The 18,158-nt window shown below is 48.7% G+C and overlaps 1 protein-coding gene across 1 annotated transcript in view; it reads left to right on the forward strand.

Annotated features, from left to right (window-relative positions):
• The window catches only part of CLPB (ClpB family mitochondrial disaggregase), a 72,968-nt gene extending 55,068 nt beyond the window's left edge, over positions 1-17,900 (forward strand). The window contains exons 8-16 of the mRNA XM_058799882.1: positions 3,073-3,150; positions 5,434-5,489; positions 8,661-8,705; positions 10,545-10,706; positions 12,320-12,476; positions 15,329-15,402; positions 15,857-15,976; positions 16,382-16,486; positions 17,263-17,900. Of these exons, the coding sequence (XP_058655865.1) occupies positions 3,073-3,150; positions 5,434-5,489; positions 8,661-8,705; positions 10,545-10,706; positions 12,320-12,476; positions 15,329-15,402; positions 15,857-15,976; positions 16,382-16,486; positions 17,263-17,514 (1,049 nt within the window). The 3' untranslated portion in view covers positions 17,515-17,900. The remainder of the gene's footprint in view (positions 1-3,072; positions 3,151-5,433; positions 5,490-8,660; positions 8,706-10,544; positions 10,707-12,319; positions 12,477-15,328; positions 15,403-15,856; positions 15,977-16,381; positions 16,487-17,262) is intronic.
• Positions 17,901-18,158: the final 258 nt, after the last annotated feature.

Raw genomic sequence — 18,158 nt, forward strand, 5'->3', positions numbered from 1 at the left:
GGCATCCTGCTGCAGAGGGGAGGGGAAGAAGGCAGCACTTAACCCCACTGTCTTTGGACCCTGAACGTGCTTGACCCTGTGAGTGGTCACTCCATGCCCCAAAGCAGAAGTTTATTACTTTTATTACCATTATTATCTTAGCCGAGATAGCTGCAGGAATTATTGGCGGTTGTGTTACTCCCCATCAGTTTTTATGAAATTTCTCACCCCAGGTGTTTGACCTCTCGTTCATTGCTGTAAAGGGTTGAGAAGGAACATATGCAGTGCTGGGAAGGGCACACAGAGGGATGCAGCACAGACCCTTCCCTGCACCTCCCTGTCAGGTGGCTGATTCCAGGGATGACATGGTCAGGGAGCAGCTGAAGGACAGGATGGGATTCCCACCAGTCTTTGCCCAGGATTTTGAACAGAACCAGATTGCTGGCTACAGCCAAGCTGGTCTGTCATGCTGATATGCCCAGGCAGGGTGAGATGGAGCCAGGCACCAGCCAGTGCTGCATCTGGCCTTGGCCCAAGCTAATTAGGCCTTGGCAGGAGTCAGGACTCATCAGCATGGCCAGGGGGACAGGTAATGCATCTGCCTGTGTCCAGGCAGGGAATGGCAAGTCCTTGAGGCACTAAGGTTCAGCTCCCACTAAATGCACAATCCCAGCACTCAGTCCCATTTCTGAACGGGTTGGAACTGTGGTCTTTAAGGTCCCTTCCTACCCACACTCTTCTACAATTACATGATACTGCATGCCTTGGATTTAAGGTTAAATTGGGGATTTTTTTTTGATGTTTGGACAGGGATGCAAACCTTCATCTTCATCCTGAGCTACCGCTGCCTTTTGGGAGGCCCTTCTGAATTTCCCTGCAGACTTTACAGGGATTAGGAATTCAGTCCCACTCTCTTCCTAAGTGGCTGCAGTGGTTAATCACCTTTGTTATTAAAACTGTTCTGCTTTATTTGTAGTTTGATCCTCTTGCTACAGGCCCTGGAGCGCCTTAATTTTCTCTGTCGCTGAGCAAGTTCAGTGCCTTCTTGGGGAGATACTTAATGACTGTGGTCAGGTCACTCCTCACACCCCTCATCATTAACCTCAGCTCACTGATTTGTTCTTGTAGTGAGGCTTTTCTCACTGGATCTGCTGGCTCCCCTGCTACCTGAGTCTCCTGGAATACAAGCATGGACTCTGAGGAGGGAGGTTTCATGCAGGTCTTGCAGCTCCAAATTCCCATGAGACCCCTCCATGCATCTCTAAACTCCAGCTGCTGGAATATCTGACTTGAGCTGCTGCTGTTTAACATCTTCCCAGTGTGTCCCTGCTGGCACAGGCAGCATTTCCATGTCAGGCTGTAGCCTGTGACATTCCATTTCTTATTATTTGCAAAATGGAAATATTGTTTAAATATTTTTATATGCAAATCTTTTTTGTGCAAAATGGCACTATTTATTTCCCATGTCAGTTTCTTCTCCTGTGCAGGAAGGACTCGTGGCATGCCGTGCCTAGGATGCCTTTTTTTAGGTACCTTCTATTTACCACACCCCATCAAGAAAAGGGTTTTATGGGCTGACTTTGGGATTGAATTTAAGAATTCTGCAGTTTTAAAAGCCACTCTTGTGCCTTTCTGCCAGCTCAGGGAAGAAAATAAACCCACAGCTCCCCACAGAGCCAGCCAGTGCCTCATTCAAGGGAGACACAGGACTGAGGCACAAGGACAGAGGCTGAGGCCCAGGATAGTGGCCAGAAGAAGAGGAGGAAGCTGTGTTTTCAGGGTGACAGTGACAAAGAGAAGTGGGTTTATTCTTTCTTGGCTTTATTCCTGTTTTTGCTGTGGACACCACTGAAAGGCAGCAGAGGCTGAGCTTTGCCATGCCTGTGTGCAGCAGCATTCCAAGAGCTTTAAGCCACAGCTCTCCCAGTGTTTTCCTTCTGCTCATCCCACCTCCAGTGCTATTGTTTTTCCCCACTACTTTCAAATTCCTTGTCAGTTACAATTTTTGGGCATCTTGCTGTTTCCATGCCCTGCTTCCTCATGTGCCATATTTTGGGTTTGGCTGCATCTGGAGGTGCCATGTGCCACTCATGAGACCTTGCTGGGTCTGAGGGGTCCTGAGACTGTACACAGTGCATGTTCTCTTTTGCAAAACACCTTACAAGATTTACAGGCTGTATTGAAATACTGCAGATAAAGCAGAAAGGCTGGAATGTCAGAATCTCTCACACTGAACTGGAAGCTGCTCTGATCCAGGGAAACCACTTCTCTGTTCCAGAGACCACATCCAGCCAGCAGAGGATGAGATTTGATCTTTTGGCCTCAAAAGCAGTTCCTCCTCCTTCAAATAAGCCCAGTGCAATGATGTTACAGGTCACAGAGCCTGAGGCTGCTCTGGGGGGCTGGAGAGTACCTTGGGGAGCTGTGGGCACCCATGGGGATAGGAGCTATCACCCACTCTGCACAGCAGATCCATGTCTGTCCTGAAGAAGGGCTGTACTGGTCAGACTGGGAGTTTGGGAAGGAATCAGAGCTCTTGCCTTTTGTAAAATTTTCCACTGGTATCTCACCCAGGATGCACTTGGATGCCACTGTCCAGGGAGGCACTGAGATAATCACCACACTTTTCCCAATCCTTGCACCAATTCAGAGCATTTGTGACCTTCAGCCACCTCTTTCTTCCCATTCCATGCCAGAAATAACCTATAAACCTCTTCAAAACTGATGGTTTTTCCTCACAGAAAGGCTGCACTTGGGAGCTGGCGAGGCAGAGCGCCTCTCCATCCCTCTGTCCATCCATCCATCCTTGTCCCCCCCTCCACCATCTCCCTGGCAACGCTGAGTGCACATCCTGGAAAACTTTATCCGAAATCTGCTCTGGGCAGCTTTCCAAATCCATGCTAACCTTATTAGGTGTCTCTGGGGCCTTGGCTAGCTAATCAAATTAGAGAGCGCTAATGGCAGGGAGGACTGGGAGTGGGTAGAGAGCAGTAAAACATAGTGTATACTTAGTGATAATTACACTTGCTTTCTGGCATTGATTTATATGCTTCCCCCCTCCTCTTTTTTTGTTTTCATTGTCTTCAAATGCAGCGATTCGGAGGAAGGAAAATGGCTGGTATGATGAGGAGCACCCGCTGGTGTTTCTTTTCTTGGGATCATCTGGAATAGGTAACATTTGGGTTGTGGGGAGGGGGATGGAGAGCCCTGAGGAGAGGGGGTAGAAGCTGTTGCAGGGCTGCAGGGTCTGAATGAAATACCAGTTAAACACACTGTCGTCTTTGAGCAGGTCACCCATCCTCCAGCAGGGTGACACCAGCACACACAGGCACATCCAGCCTCATGCTGAGTTATCCCACAGGACAGCCCCCCTCCAAGTCTCAAAAAGGAGCAGTTTTCAGAGTAAAAGTATTACTCTAACAACTTTCTGGTGAAAACCCCTCTATTCCAATGGGAATGGAGGGATAATAGTAGAAATTTGCTGCCTGCAAACTGAATCTCTGCTCATTTGCTCCTGTGGGCACAGATTGCTTTGGAATGACAGGATTTTATTGACACCGATAAGATTTGTCCTCCAGCCCAATCAAATGCCACATGACAGCTGATCAGTTCATGAAATGGTCCAAATGACTTTTAGTTGTGGAAAAAAACCCCAACAAAACAGCTTCAAAGTAACTGATTTGTGACATTTGGAACAACCTCAGGGCTTCTCCTGCCTCCACTGCCTCCCAAAGGGCTCCAGAAGGTGCTGATGCTCCAGTGCTGGAGGGGTTAAAGGGGCACAGGTGAGATTTTGCTCCTGCTGCAGAACAGTACCAGGCCCAGCATTAACTCCAAATAAGTTGCTATAAAGCTGTATAAAATCAGGACAAAATATTTTTGATACTTCATTGCCCCGCTGAATCTAAAGATTCAGGGATGTAAATTGTTGGCTCTTCCATTCCCATGAAATTCCATGGGGGGTTTTCTTTTCTCTTTTCTTTTCTTTTCTTTTCTTTTCTTTTCTTTTCTTTTCTTTTCTTTTCTTTTCTTTTCTTTTCTTTTCTTTTCTTTTCTTTTCTTTTCTTTTCTTTTCTTTTCTTTTCTTTTCTTTTCTTTCTTCTCTTTTCTTTTCTTTCTTCTCTTCTCTTTTCTCTTTTCTTTTCTGTCTCCTCTCCTCTCCTCTCCTCTCCTCTCCTCTCCTCTCCTCTCCTCTCCTCTCCTCTCCTCTCCTCTCCTCTCCTCTCCTCTCCTCTCCTCTCTCATCTCTCTTTTTCCTCTCTTTCTTTTTTATAGGAAGCATAGTTTCTTGCATCCTTACACATCAGGAGCTCTGATCCAGCATCATCCAGAATCAGCAAAGCTCAAAGTGAAATCAAATGCAAAATTTTGGCAGAGATTTATCAGGTGGAGCAGAGCACACCCCATGAATTCCTGTATTTGTAGCCCTTTTTTTGGTGCTTTATTGATCTGACCCACCAGATCTATTGTCCCTGCAAAGCAACTGTGGTTAGATATACAATACTCCAGTAAGAATGTACTTTTCCACCTAATTTCCTTTTAAAAACATGTTGGTTTTTTCCTTCAGAATAGTTATTTCTGTCCCTGCTCATTTATTTTTCAGTATGCAAGTAAATCCATCAGGGATCCATATGCAGTACACTGCTGACAGGTGTGCAAGGGACAAGTGTGAACCCCCAGAACATCCATCCTCCAGAGGGCTGACTGGCTTCACCTCAGCTTTGCTGGTCACCCCAGGAGCTAAAACTGGCCCAGTCCTTCCCCTGATCAACCTGACAAAACCAGCAGTGTCATGCTGGGGGGTAGCAGCAGGAAAGAAAAGTTTTCCACATTTAATAAAACTGCTTTTTCAATGAAGTTTTTCCCCAAATGGATGGGCTGGGAGAACAGGACATGGCCTGGCATGAGCTGGTACGTGTGTTCACCCTCAATAAATGCCTCGGGCCTCTGTAAATGCCTTTCAGGGTGGGTTTGCTTCATTACTGATTGTTCCTAATGCCAGAATTTTTTTACTGTCATCTTATATAAAGCAAAGAAAAAACACCCCATTTCCTTGAAATTCTTTATTTGGAGACTACAAGGCATTGCACAAGGAACTTGAAATATTGAGGGTAAATATAGCAAGAAATCTGATCTATCCAATATAGCAAAACTCTGATCTATCAACATCTTTTTGTGGAAAAAATCAAGAGCTTTGTTCCCATCATGTGAGAGTCAGTTAAAGCTGAGGGAGCCAATGCAGAGATGTCGCTGTTCTAATGCATCTGTTCACCCTGCCCAGGCTGGGAACACCACTGAATGTGATCCTGGAGACAAAACAGCAATGCCACTTCCCAAGGAAAATCCATGTATTGGTTGCAGGAGGTGCCAGCCCTGGTGTTAGCAGAGCTGATGAACAGACAGAAGATGGACAGACCTGGTTTAATGAAGGTTTTTTTTCTCTCTCCAAAACAGGTAAAACAGAGCTGGCCAAGCAAACAGCCAAGTACATCCATAAAGACATCAAAAAGGTAATGGCTCATCCCAGCTTTGTGCCGGCAGTAAAGGGATGCTGGGAGGGTCATCAGGGTGTTCATTGTGTGGCTGTGCTGCCCTGAGAAAGGGCTTCTTCTGCACTGAGAGGGGCCTGTCAAGGTCATGGAGTCACAGACAAGTCTGGGCTGGAAGGGTGTTTTAAGCTCATCCAGTTCCACCTCTCCTGTCAAATGCAGGGACACTTTCCACTAGACCAGGTTGTTCCAAGCCACATCCAAATTGGCCTGGAACACTTCCAAGGATGGGGCAGCCAAGCTTCTCTGGACAGTCTGTGCCAGGGCCTCACCACCCTCACAGGGAAGAATTTCTTCAATCTTCCCCTGCCCTCTGTCAGTAGGAAGCTGTTCCCCCTTGTGTTGTCATTCCACGCCCTTCTCTTGCAGCCCCTTTAGGCCCTGGAAGGATCTCTAAGGCCTTCTGGGAGCCATCTCTTCTCCAGGCTAAACACCCCCAGCTCTCCCAGCCAATCTCCATGGCCTCCTCTGGGCTCACTCCAACAACTCCACATCCCTGTGATGTTGGACCCCAGAGCTGGAGGCAGCTCTGTAGGTGGGCTCTCACCTGAGCAGAGCAGAGGGACAAAATCCCCACTTGACCCTGCTGCTCACACGGTTGGGTCAGCCCAGGACACTGTCTATGCTCCTATGTTACCAGAATATTTGAATTGGAAAAATTTAAATGGATGTAACATTTGTGCTTCCTGTTGAATTTTGCTCTAATTTTGACATCCTGTGTTGTGAACATTTTTTTTTACCTCTATTACTAATATCACTGTAAGTTAGAAGGATAAAATTCCTGAAATCTGTTTTCCATGTCCTCACCTCCACCACTTGTCATATCCTGCCAGTATGGACTGTAGTCATGCAACATTGATTTCCTGCTCAAAATTTTAAGTGCTGAAGTGTTTGGTATCCAGAAGCAGTTTGAATTATTTAGTTTGTTACCCAGTGGTTAGATTTTAGAGAAGATGGGTTGGAATTATTTCATGGAGGAGGTGGTGGCTTTGCAGGAGAACACTTCAGTGGTGTCTGAGGTTTCTATTCCATTCTGTTCTATTCTATTCTATTCTATTCTATTCTATTCTATTCTATTCTATTCTATTCTATTCTGTCCCATCCTGTCCTCTTCCATTCCATTCCATTCCATTCCATTCCATTCCATTCCATTCATTTCTAACCTGTCCCATTCTTTGTATTGTTTCTTTCCAATCTATTCTATTTCATTCTGCCAATTCTATTCCATTACAATTATTTCAATCCATTCAATTGCAATGTATTCTACTCTGTTCTGTTCTATTCCATTCCAATATTCTATTCTATTCCAGTCAAATCCATACCATTCCATACCCATCTTTCATTCTGATCTGTTCTGTTCCATTCTGTGCCGTTCTATTCAATCCCAGTCTTCCATTCCATTCCATTCCATTCCATTCCATTCCATTCCATTCCATTCCATTCCATTCCATTCCAATGGAATTTTCTTCCATTCCATTTTCTCCCATTCCATTCTGTTACATTGCATTCTCCTCCATGTTTCACATTTAAGCCTCTGCCTACCTGTAAGAGGTACTTAGCTCTCTCCCACATGGAGCCAGGGGAAAGAAGGAAAGACAAGCAGAGCTGTGCATAGATGAATCCCTCTTCCCCACATCCTCCAGCAGTGAATGGACACACAGTGCAGCAACACATGTAGAAAGAACAAACTGAAACCAGTGCTGTAAAAACAGCTCTTCTGGTTTCTTTTCCTTATGCCTCTATAAATGCCTTCCAGAAGCCATAAATCATGCATCTAGAGCACCTTCATCCCTTATCCTGCACGTGGAACTGCTCCATGGCCAGACATCCAATGGGGAAATCAGTTAAACCCTGAGTGTTGTGTTAATTTGATAGCAGCAGGAATCTGAGGTTTATTGGGAATGAACCAGCTCAGCCATTGGGCCCCTTAATGAGGGATTAGGCTCTGATGAGGGGCAGCAATTCACAGGAACTGATGGATTAAGAAGGGAAAACCTGAAATTGTCCCCCTTTCATTTGCAAGACAGTCAATTTTTCCATCTTGCTCTGCCCTGGGCAGTTTTTAGATATTTTAATAATTTTCAGGGAAATTTTTGCATGGGAATATTTTACCCAGAGAACCTTTGGCTGTCCTGTCCCTGAAAGTGTTCAAAACCAGGTTGAATGAGGCTTGGAGCCACTTGGCCTGGTGGAAGGTGTCCCTACCCATGGCAGGGGGGTTGGAATGGGATTATCCTAAAGGTCCATTCCAACCCAAACCATTCTCTGATTCCATTATTTTCCCAGGTAACAAATGACAGGACTAGAGGAAACTGCCTCAAGTTTCAACAAGGGAGGTTTAGGTTAGATATTAGGGGAATTTTTTTCTGCTCAGCTCTGGAAAAGACTGACCAGGGCAGTGGTGGAGTCCCCATTCCTGAAGAGATCACACATGTGGATGTGTGGATGTGGCACTTGGGGACATGGGTTGGTGCTGGGCTTGGCAGTGCTGAGGGAACAGCATGGCTCTGTTGTCCCAGAGGGCTTTTCCAACCCAAAAGGTTCAGGGATTGTGTTCTCTAATTCTGGGATCCCTGTGTGTCTGTGAGTGTCCAAATGAGATGTGTTCCCAGACGTGTCTCATGTCTCATTCTCCCTCATGGACAGGGGTTGTGGCTGGTTGACTATCCCAGGATGATGCTGGGAAGTTGAGGCTTGGCTTCTCCTTGGTCAGCTGGATGACAGGATCACTGTGGGTCCTTTCCAACTGAAATATTCCTATTCCCTCCCCTTCCCTCTCCTCCCTTCTTTTCCTTTCCCATCTAGGATGTGGATTACAGCTCCATGATCACAACATTCAGTACCTGCAGTGAATCATCAGCTTTTCAGATGCAAAATGGATACTTGGGTGGATGCTATAAATTCTCTAACACTATTCTCTGTTCTAGGTGATCACCCACAAGTCCAGTTCTCCTCAGCTTTATGATTTTTGCTGGATTTTTGTGGAGGGGTGTTGCATTCTTCTTGTGATTGATTTCTAAAAAGCTGAACCACAAAAATATCTATTTTATTTGGGAAATTTCAGCCCTGTCAGTACTGCTCCAGCTCTGGCAGCGAGCAGATTGATCAAATCTCATCCTAAATCTCTTGCAGGGTTTCATCAGACTGGACATGTCGGAGTTCCAGGAGAGGCATGAGGTCAGTAAATGGGCTCTGAAGGGAGCAGCTTCAAATTTAATCCAGAAAAAAATGGGCATTTTGGTGTCTCAAGGTGGGAGCACAGCAGAACAACAGGAGTTGCTACAAGTTGTGCACTAAATTGCAAGTAAATTGCCAGAAAAGAACCTTAATTGGGTGTTGTGGTTTAGACATAGTACTCCCCAGTTTAGTGCTCCCACTGAGACACTCCAAACCAGGAGCCTCTCACTCCCTGCCTCCCCTTGTCCCTCCCCACAGCAGTGGACTGGAGAGGAGAACTGGAGGCTCAAAAGGTAAAGGCTGTGGGTTGAGACAACAACAATTTACTGGAAACAGAAATGACATAAGAAAACAAACAAGCAACAATATTAAAAACAAAAGCATGTAAAAGAGAGAGAGAGAAAGAGAGGCTGTCCAAACCCAGCCATGCCCTCCAGCTCAAAACCAGCTACTTCATGTATTCCACATCCTTCTGCTGCTCTTATTTGACCAGAAGGAACCCATTCTCCCCAGAAGATTCCTTTCCCTCTGCTCCATGACATGAGGTAATACAGAATATCCTCCAGGTCCAAGCCTTGCCCCTCCCTTACTGCAAAAATTAACCCTGTCCTGGCTGGAACCAAGACATAGAGGAAAATTAGGAGCAGAGACAAAGGAGCAAGGAAAACTTTAACAATATGTGTCCAGTGCTATGAATTCCCTTGGGGTGGGGTCGGCCCTTGGGGAGAGAGCAGCTGAGAAGAGATGATGGAATCCAGAGGATCATCTTGAACAGCCACATGCTGTTCATCACCTAACATTGCCCAGGCAGGCACAGCTTACCCCAAACCCCTTATCCCCAAAACATGGCTAAGTCCAGTGTGGGATTTTTGCCTCAGCCTGCCTTCCATGTAGGAAAGGAGGAGAATCCAACAGGATACAGGACAATGGTGCCAGGTGCAGCCCTCCCATCACAACTTCTGCCCAGTTCTGGTGCCATGGGAGGTCCAAGGTGCCAAGTTTTCTGTGATTCTTGCCAAGGTCACCCCTGGACCTGAGCCCTCCCTTTGGTGAGCTCTGTCTCCCCAAAAAGTAGCAAGGTCCTAGCAATGAGAGTGGTTAAACACTGGCACAGGTTGCCCAGTGAAGCTTTGGCTGCCTCATCCTTGGAAGTGTTCAAGGCCAGATTGAATGGGGCTTAAAGCAACGTGATGGTGTGGAATGTGTCCCTGTGTATGGCAGCAGGGCTGGCACTACATGGTCCCTTCCAATCCAAACCATTCCATGGTTTGGCTGTGACTTTGGGTGACATTCAGACATGAGTAGATGTAAGATGCACCAAGTTATGTGTCAAAAATTGTCATTTTGCCAAAACTTTCCTGTTGTCAGAAATACTATTCTATATAAACTTCTAAATTTCTAAATGTTTTTTAAAAACACCATGGCAAGAAGTGATGACATAGGAAAAGTATTTTACTTGTGGCTTTGATTCTGCACCAGTACCACCTGCCACTTACAATCCTTTGAATTCTTCCTCTTAAAAGGCTAAAAGGGATGAAAATAGGTCTTGGACATCTCAGACAGGTTGCTCAGACCCTGCATAGCAAAGCAGGGCTGGTGCCTTCCCACCTGACCATGCCTCCTCCTTGGATTCTGCTGGTTTGAGCTCTGGGCAGGGAACTGCTTAATCCTTATTTTGCTTAATTGTTGCTTATTAAAATTATTTTGGTAGGTGTCACAAAGAACATAGAATTTGTTTTGTCAGCAGCAAAGAGTGGTGGTAGCCTGATGAGCTACCAGAATGGCTTCATTCCCACTGTCCATGGGTCAGCCTTCACCTTTCCTGTTCCTTCCTCCCAGGTGGCGAAATTCATCGGCTCACCACCCGGCTACGTGGGCCATGAGGAGGGAGGACAGCTCACCAAAAAGCTGAGGCAGTGCCCAAATGCTGTGGTGCTCTTTGATGAGGTGGACAAAGCCCACCCTGATGTGCTCACCATCATGCTGCAGCTGTTTGATGAGGTAAGTCCACGTCAGAGGTTAGAATCAACACAAGGGACATGGAGAAGGGGACAGTGGGGGGTGAGAGGGGTGACAGATGGAGGAGTTTGGGTTGGAAGGTACCTTAAAAGCACAATAGTCCACCCCTCCTGCCATGGGCAGGGACACCTTCCACTAGGCCAGGTTGCTCTAAGCCATGTCTGACTTGGTCTTGAACATTTCCAGGCATGGGGCAGCCACAGTTTCTCTGGGCAACCTGTGCCAGGGCCTCACCACCCTCACAGGGAAGAATTTCTTCCTAATATCCCACCTAACCCTGCCCTCTGGCAGTGTGAAGCCACTCCCCCTTGTCCTGTCTCTCCAGGCCCTTGTCCAAAGTCACTCTCCATCTCTGGTTGATTTTGAAGGTCCCAGTCTGTCCTCAGAGGCCTCCAAACTCCAGAGCAACATGCTGGAAGATTTTGAAGGGGTTTTTTTGTTTTGTTTTAAGGATTAATAACACCATTTTTCTTGCATAGATCATCACAGTAGCAGTTCAATGTGAAATCAATTCCTGTACCAGGAACTTGACAGGGCAATAACCCAAATGTTAATCTCAAGCACCCAACAAGGATTTGTGTCATTGTGCTGGATCTCTGCTGTTGGAGATGGATTGAGGAAAGAAACAGCCTGGGGAGATGCTGCTTTTCTCCTTATTTCCCTCTCTTTTTATATTATTAATCAAGAGCACTGGTGCTTTGGAGGTTCCTGGATTGGTTTGGGGGCTGAGGGTTGATGTCACTTCAGCAGTGGTGGTGCTGGGCAGCCCTGGTTTGCCAGGAGGTCAGTCCCACAGGGATGAGGAGCTCTGTTACTCAGGTCACTCTGTTACAGCCATAACATGGTTATTTGTGGGCTCTGCCCAGCCCAGACCTGTGCTGAGCTGAGCCTGGGGCTTGTGTCAGACCTAAAACCATCACAGGGAAGTAGGCAGAGGGTCAGAGGCTGGGGAGTTACATATGGGCAGCCACACAGTCATGGAATCATTGAGGGTGGAAAAGCCCCCTGAGACCATCAAGTCTAACCCTTCCCTCAGCACTGCCACATCCACACAGCTTTTAAATCCCTCCAGGGATGGGGACTCCCACACTGCCCTGGGTAGTCTGTGCCAAGGCTGGGCAACACTTTCAGGGAAGAAATATTTCCTGATACCCAACCTGTTCCATCCCTGGTGCAACTTGAGGCCCTTTGTTCTTGTCTGTCCCTTGTTACCTGGGAGGAGACCAAGACCCCCATTGCAGATCTGTCTTCCTGTCAGGGAGCTGAGGAGAGCAAGAAGTGCCTCCTTCTCTCCAGGCTGAGCAAGGACATGGTTTGGCCCAATCCTCCTCCTGGAGGCATCTCCCAGTGCTTCCATCACTTCTGTCCTGGATGGGGCAGGCTGGGACCATGTGCAGGAGAAGTTCCTGCCATTCATGGAGAGACAAGGACTTCTCCAACGTCATCCTTGCTTCCTTCCACCTCAATCCTTGGGTATCCCTTCAAAATTAAATTGACTCTGGGGAAAAACAGGACCCATGTTCTTTTTCCTGGTGTTTTGGCTATGTCCTCCAGCACCTGCTGACAGGGCTGGTGTCATCTTGCTGTTGTTGCAGGGCAGGCTGACAGATGGAAAGGGGAAGACCATTGATTGCAAGGATGCCATCTTCATCATGACCTCCAACGTGGCCAGTGAGGAGATTGCCCAGCACGCGCTGCAGCTCCGGCAGGAGGCCATGGAGATGAGCAAGAAAAGGATTGCAGAAAACTTAGGTACTGGAGCTTCACTCTTCAAACCCCTAAAGAACCTCCCTGCTTCCTAATACAACTTTGGAACCAGCTCAGCCATCCCTTGGCAGGGGGCACACCCAGACCCTTCAGTCCCCTCTCCACTGGTCCCAGCTGGTCCACATGGCTTGGGAATGCTCCTCTGCCAAGAAGTCAAGAAATCCCAGAAGGGTTTGGGTTGGAGGGGACTTTAAAGACCATCCCATTCCAACCCCCTCCATGGGCCAGGACACCTTCCACCAGACCAGGTTGCTCCAAGCCCCATCCAACCTGGCCTGAAACACTTCCAGGGAAGTGAGCACAGGATGAGAAAGGCTGAGAGGTTGGACAGAGCCTTAAAGATGCAGTCTTCCTCTGACAGATACAATGTCAAATAATGAGGATTTCAGAGCAGGTGGGTTGAAACTGGATGGTCTTTAGGGTCCCTCTCAATCCAAACTCTTATGTGATTCCATGACTCTCTTTATCAAATCACCCTTCATTTTCTTTTGAGACCCTTCCAAATTCCTCCTGCAAAAGACTGTGCTTGGTTCAGGTGCTCATATGAAAGAGGAAAAGTTTTGTTTCCTCTCAGTCCTTCCCAAAAGAACTGAGCTTAGTGAATTTTACTGCACTGTGGAATGGGAGCCCTGGCCTCATATATCAGGCTCCTGGAGAAAAATTTCTCAAAAATAGTGAATTAGGTAATAAAAGGGGAATAAGGAGAGCAAGGGCAGCCTCTGAGATTGAAAATGAACAACTTGATGTGCAACATCCAGTGCCTTTGGGGGTAGCTCTGAGGATATACAGATGGATGGTGGTGTTAGCACCAAGGACTGTCTCTTTTGGGCCATGTTTGTCACATGGAGAGAGGAAAAGCCTGTTTCCATCAGGTGCTGCTGTGCCTATGGAGAACCAGAAAACCATGGACAGTGACTGCATCCTTTCTTTTCTCATCAGTTTTAAAAAAACTTACTTTGGGGTTTTTAAGATCCTTTTATGATCTTAATTGTCTGGATGCCACATTTTTCTCAAGGTATCCAGCAGCCTGTGCCATCTCAGACACACATTCCTGCATCAGCTCCACAGGAGCAGGAAAAAACATTGGATTTTGTCATCAAATCTATTTTCCAGCTTCTTTTTCCCAGTCTCTTCCTTTTACTTTGGAGAAGTGGCTGTCGACACTGGCTTAATTCAGAATCTTTAAACTTCAATCAGGCTGGGTAAAGGACAGAACACATCATCAACTGAACCTTCCAGAATAACATTTGAAAATGCCACAGTTTCCCTGCTCAATGAGGAGAGCATTGAATTTTAATTTGTGGGACAGTACAGCTGCAGCAGGAGAGGAGCTGGGGAGGGCATTTGGGCACAGCAGCTGCCCTCAGTTGGCTTTCAAGGAGCTCCTGCCCATTTTCTGAGCTCTCAGTGTGGAGGTGCCATGGCAGGAAGTCACTAAAGTGCCTGGCAGGGAGATAAATGGGAAGATAAAGGGAAGGAGCAGATTCTTCAGTGGGCTCTGCATCTACCAGTGGCAGGAGCAGATATTACATGTGGGAAATGGGAATGCTGGTAGCAGTGCTGGCTCCTCTGCCTTTCCCCTGCTCTCCTCTGCCAAAACACTAGGACTTATTGGCATCCTTGCCCCAGAGAGAGGGGTTGGAACCGGATCAGGTGATTCCAGAGCACCTCTTTGGGCATTAGGGGGAACCTCCTCACTCCCTACAGCTGCCTGAACAGAGGATGCAGCCACTTGGGCATCAGTGTATCCTTCCAGGTAACAAGTGACAGGACAAGAGGAAACAGTCTCAATTTATGCCAGGAGAGGTTTGAGTTGGATATTGGGAAAATGTACTCCCCACAAGTGTTGTCCAGCCATGGCACAGGCTGCCCTGAGCAGTGGTGGACTTCCCATCCCTGGAGGATTTAAAAGATATGTGGATGTGGAACTTGGGAACACATTTAGTTGTGGGCTTGGCAGTGCTGGGGATTGCTTGGACTCAATGGTCTCAGAGGGCTTTTCCAACCTAAACTACCTGTTGAGAATCCCTTCTGCCACTGCTGGTGTGGGGCAGCAATCTTCATCAAGGCTGCAAAGCTGGGACAGGGTCCCAGCACCCAGCATGGGCCTGTGTCCCCTGCCCTGCCCTCCCTGCCTGCCAGGATCCAATCCAGAGCACAGGAATCTCCTCCCTGTGAGCACCCCGGTGTCAAACAGCACATGGAGGCAAATGGGGTGGATTGGGTGAAGCTGTGGGAAGAACTGGGATGATGAAGACAAAGAGAAAGACAGCACTGGGAGGAAGAAGGGTGATGCTGCAGCCAAGCATGCAGAGTGTCTGGGAGGCAGGATTTGAGAGCAGCCAGACCCTGGCTCCATCTGCAGTCAGCAGAGGGAAGTAGACTGCAGCCTGAGCAGTGCTGCAGGCACCCTGAGCAGGAGTTTGGTGCTTGCTGAGAGACCACAGGCTCTTTCAGTTCTACAGCCCCAGAGGGCCAGTGTGCTCTGTGTGACAGGTCATTGGCTGCTCTGGAGCCCAGCTGGGCTCTTCAGCTTCCCAAAACCCCTGGGAGCAACTCCTGTGGGCGCAGAGCAGGGAGCAGAGGCAGAGCCAGGGCTCTTTGGCCATTCAAGGGAGCCACATCAGCACAGGATGTTCCCCTGCAGCACCCCAGCACCAGAACTGCTGTCCAAGTGCAGGGACACCACAGTGCCAAAGCAAACTGCTGGCACATGTGGAACTCCCAGGTCTGTCCTGCAGCACCTCCCAGAGCCTTCCTTGCTCTCAGCTCACCAGACAGAGATGGAGCCACTGTCCCACTGTCCCTACTGACACCCCTCTCCACCTCTCTTGCAGAGGATGTCCAGATGACCGACAAGATCACCATTTCCAAGCAGTTCAAGGAGAAGGTTATTCGCCCCATCTTGAAGGTATGGATTTTCATGGCTCAGGTTTCAGGTGTCCTGAGCTTTGGTCCCAGACTCCCTCCCTGTGCTTCTCTACCAGCTATGAGAAAGGGATGTAACCCCACTATAAATGTTGGAGAGGTCAGAGCCCAGCAGAAATAAATCACACCTTCTTTATTCTTGGAGTGGAGCTATGGTGTAAAGGAGACTCAGGCAAGAAGTGCTGCAGTGATTTGGGGGTTCTCTGTTCTCTCAAGGTCAGGAAAGCCTGACTGCAGTGACATCCCCACGATCTTCAGTTTAAGATGTTTCTGTTGCTGTCCAGCTCCATGGTGTGGGGGTTGGATGGCTCTTGGGAGCTATGGGAGGTGGGATGATCCCTGGGGAGCTCCTTCTGCAGTGCCACTCTCCCTGCTGTTCCCATCAGGGTCACCATCCCTGTCCCTGCTGACCTCCTCCTCCTCCCTTGTTCTTGCAGGCTCACTTCAGACGGGACGAGTTCTTGGGCAGGATCAATGAAATTGTCTATTTTCTCCCTTTTTGCCACTCAGAGCTCATCCAGCTGGTCAACAAGGAGCTCAATTTTTGGGCCAAAAAGGTAAAAAATCATCAGTGGCTTTAGAGGAGACTTGTCAGAATAACTCCAGAAGAAATCACTTCTGGAGCATCTGCCCTGGGGTCATCATACAAGCTGTTGAACTTGGGGTGCTGGGGAGAGCTGGGACCTCTGGGAGCAGCAGAGATGGTTCCTCTTGGACTGCAGCAGGAATGAGCTCCAGGCTGCCTTTATAGATGTCATTTGTCTAATTGGTCTTTGCATGTCTGAGCTCTCTGAGGGCTAAATGGGATTTTGGGGTTCCTTTGTTGTGGAGGAACTGGCCTGGTGGAGCTCAGCCCTTCTCAGCCCCCCAGTGCAGCATCCTCACTGCTTGAGGTGAAGGCTGCCAGGTTTGCTGGGGAACATCCATAATTCTTCTTCCTTTTCCTCCCTCCCCCCTGGCAGGCCAAGGCAAGGCACAACATCACCCTGCAGTGGGACAGGGAGGTCATGGACGTGCTGGCTGATGGCTACAACCTTCACTATGGTGCCCGCTCCATCAAACACGAGGTGAAGGCAAGAGGGAAGTTGGGGTGAAGTTTGTGAAGTCATCTCCAGCCCCACTGCCCAGGGAGAGCCAGAATTGGAAAGGCATCAAAAGAGAGATGGAGTCATGGAGCAAATCCAGAGGATGTCATGGAGATGCTCTGAGGGCTGGAGCCCCTCTGCTCTGGAGACAGGCTGGGAGAGCTGGGGTGTTCATACTGAGCAAGAGAAGGCTCTGGGGAGACTTTAGAGACCCTGCCAGTGCCTTAAAGGGCACCAAGACAGCTGGAGAGGGACTTTGGACAAGGGTCTGGAGTAATAAATTAAGGGAGAATGGCTTCAAACTGGAAGAGGGTGGGGTTAGATGGGATATTGGGAAGAAATTCTTCTCTGTGAGGGTGGTGGGGCTCTGATACAGATTGCCCAGAGAAGCTCTGGCAGCCTCATCCCTGAAGTGTTCAAGGCTAGGTTGGATGTGGCTTGGAACAACCTGGGATAGTGGAAGGTGTTCGTGCACCTTCCTGGCAGGGGGGTGTGGAATGTTAACAAACTTTGAAAAGTCCTTTTCATCCCAAACCCTTCCATGATTTCATGACTGTGTGGGTCTGACTGTCCTCAGCTCTGGGGAGATGTCTGTGGTCTTGTGGAGGAAGGGGCGCACCCACACTCCAGAGACAGGGAATAAGTGGGATGAGGAAGAGGTTGCATGATTTTGCACTGCCTGAGGGTGGGGAGGAGCTGGCCATCTCCATGGGAGACTCTCCACAGGGATTCCCTGACAGAATCTGTCTGTCCCTCAGGTGGAGCGGCGCGTGGTGAACCAGCTGGCAGCTGCCTACGAGCAGGACCTGCTGCCACGGGGCTGCACCCTCAGGATCATCGTGGAGGACTCGGACAAGCAGCTGCTGAAAACCACAGAGGGCTCTTCCCCCAGCACAGAGAAATGCAAGGTGCCGACCCTGCGGCTGGAGATCGTGGAGAAGGACCGCAAGGCCCGGAAACTGGAGATCCAGGCGCCGCTGAACCCCAAAAACATCACTTACTTCTTGTGAGTGCTGGCCACTCCCAGTGACAATAAAACACCCCAGGAGCTGGAGCGAGGGGCCAGAGAGGGCAGAGCCACAGCCCTGCCACGCTGGGCACGGACACAGACATGGATGCGGACATGGACATGGATACGGACATGGACACGGGCAGGAGCTGCCCTGGGATGGGCATGGAGGGCTCCAGGGGTGCAGCTGTGTGTGACAAGGGGCCCTGGTGCCATCCAGGCATGGGGCAGTGGATGGTCCTGGGCTTTCACAGGGTGCTGGAGTTTTTTAAGGAAGGGGGAAGCAAACTGCAGACCATGTGGGAATTTGTCATTCCCGTGGGAGGGGGCTTGCTGGGTCAGCTGGGCTGGCAAGGTGAGGAATGGGAACTGAGTGAGGATAAAAGCCACCAGGCACTTGCTCTGTGTTGTCCCCATTTCTTTGTGGCAATAAACATGCTATGTGCATCCAACCCTTTGTGTCCCCACAAGGAGCAGCTGTTGACATCACCACCCTCATCCCAAGACACTCCTGGGTTTCCTGCTCATCACCAGGAGCCAGGAATGTCACCAAGAGTGGGGAATACCACTGGGAGCTGGGACCCACTGTCACATCTCCCCAGCCCAGCCAGGCTGGGTGCAAACCCCTGGCTGAATCTTTTTCTG

The sequence above is a fragment of the Ammospiza caudacuta genome, chromosome 2 (genome assembly GCF_027887145.1).
Source record: "Ammospiza caudacuta isolate bAmmCau1 chromosome 2, bAmmCau1.pri, whole genome shotgun sequence".
Lineage (NCBI taxonomy): Eukaryota > Metazoa > Chordata > Aves > Passeriformes > Passerellidae > Ammospiza > Ammospiza caudacuta.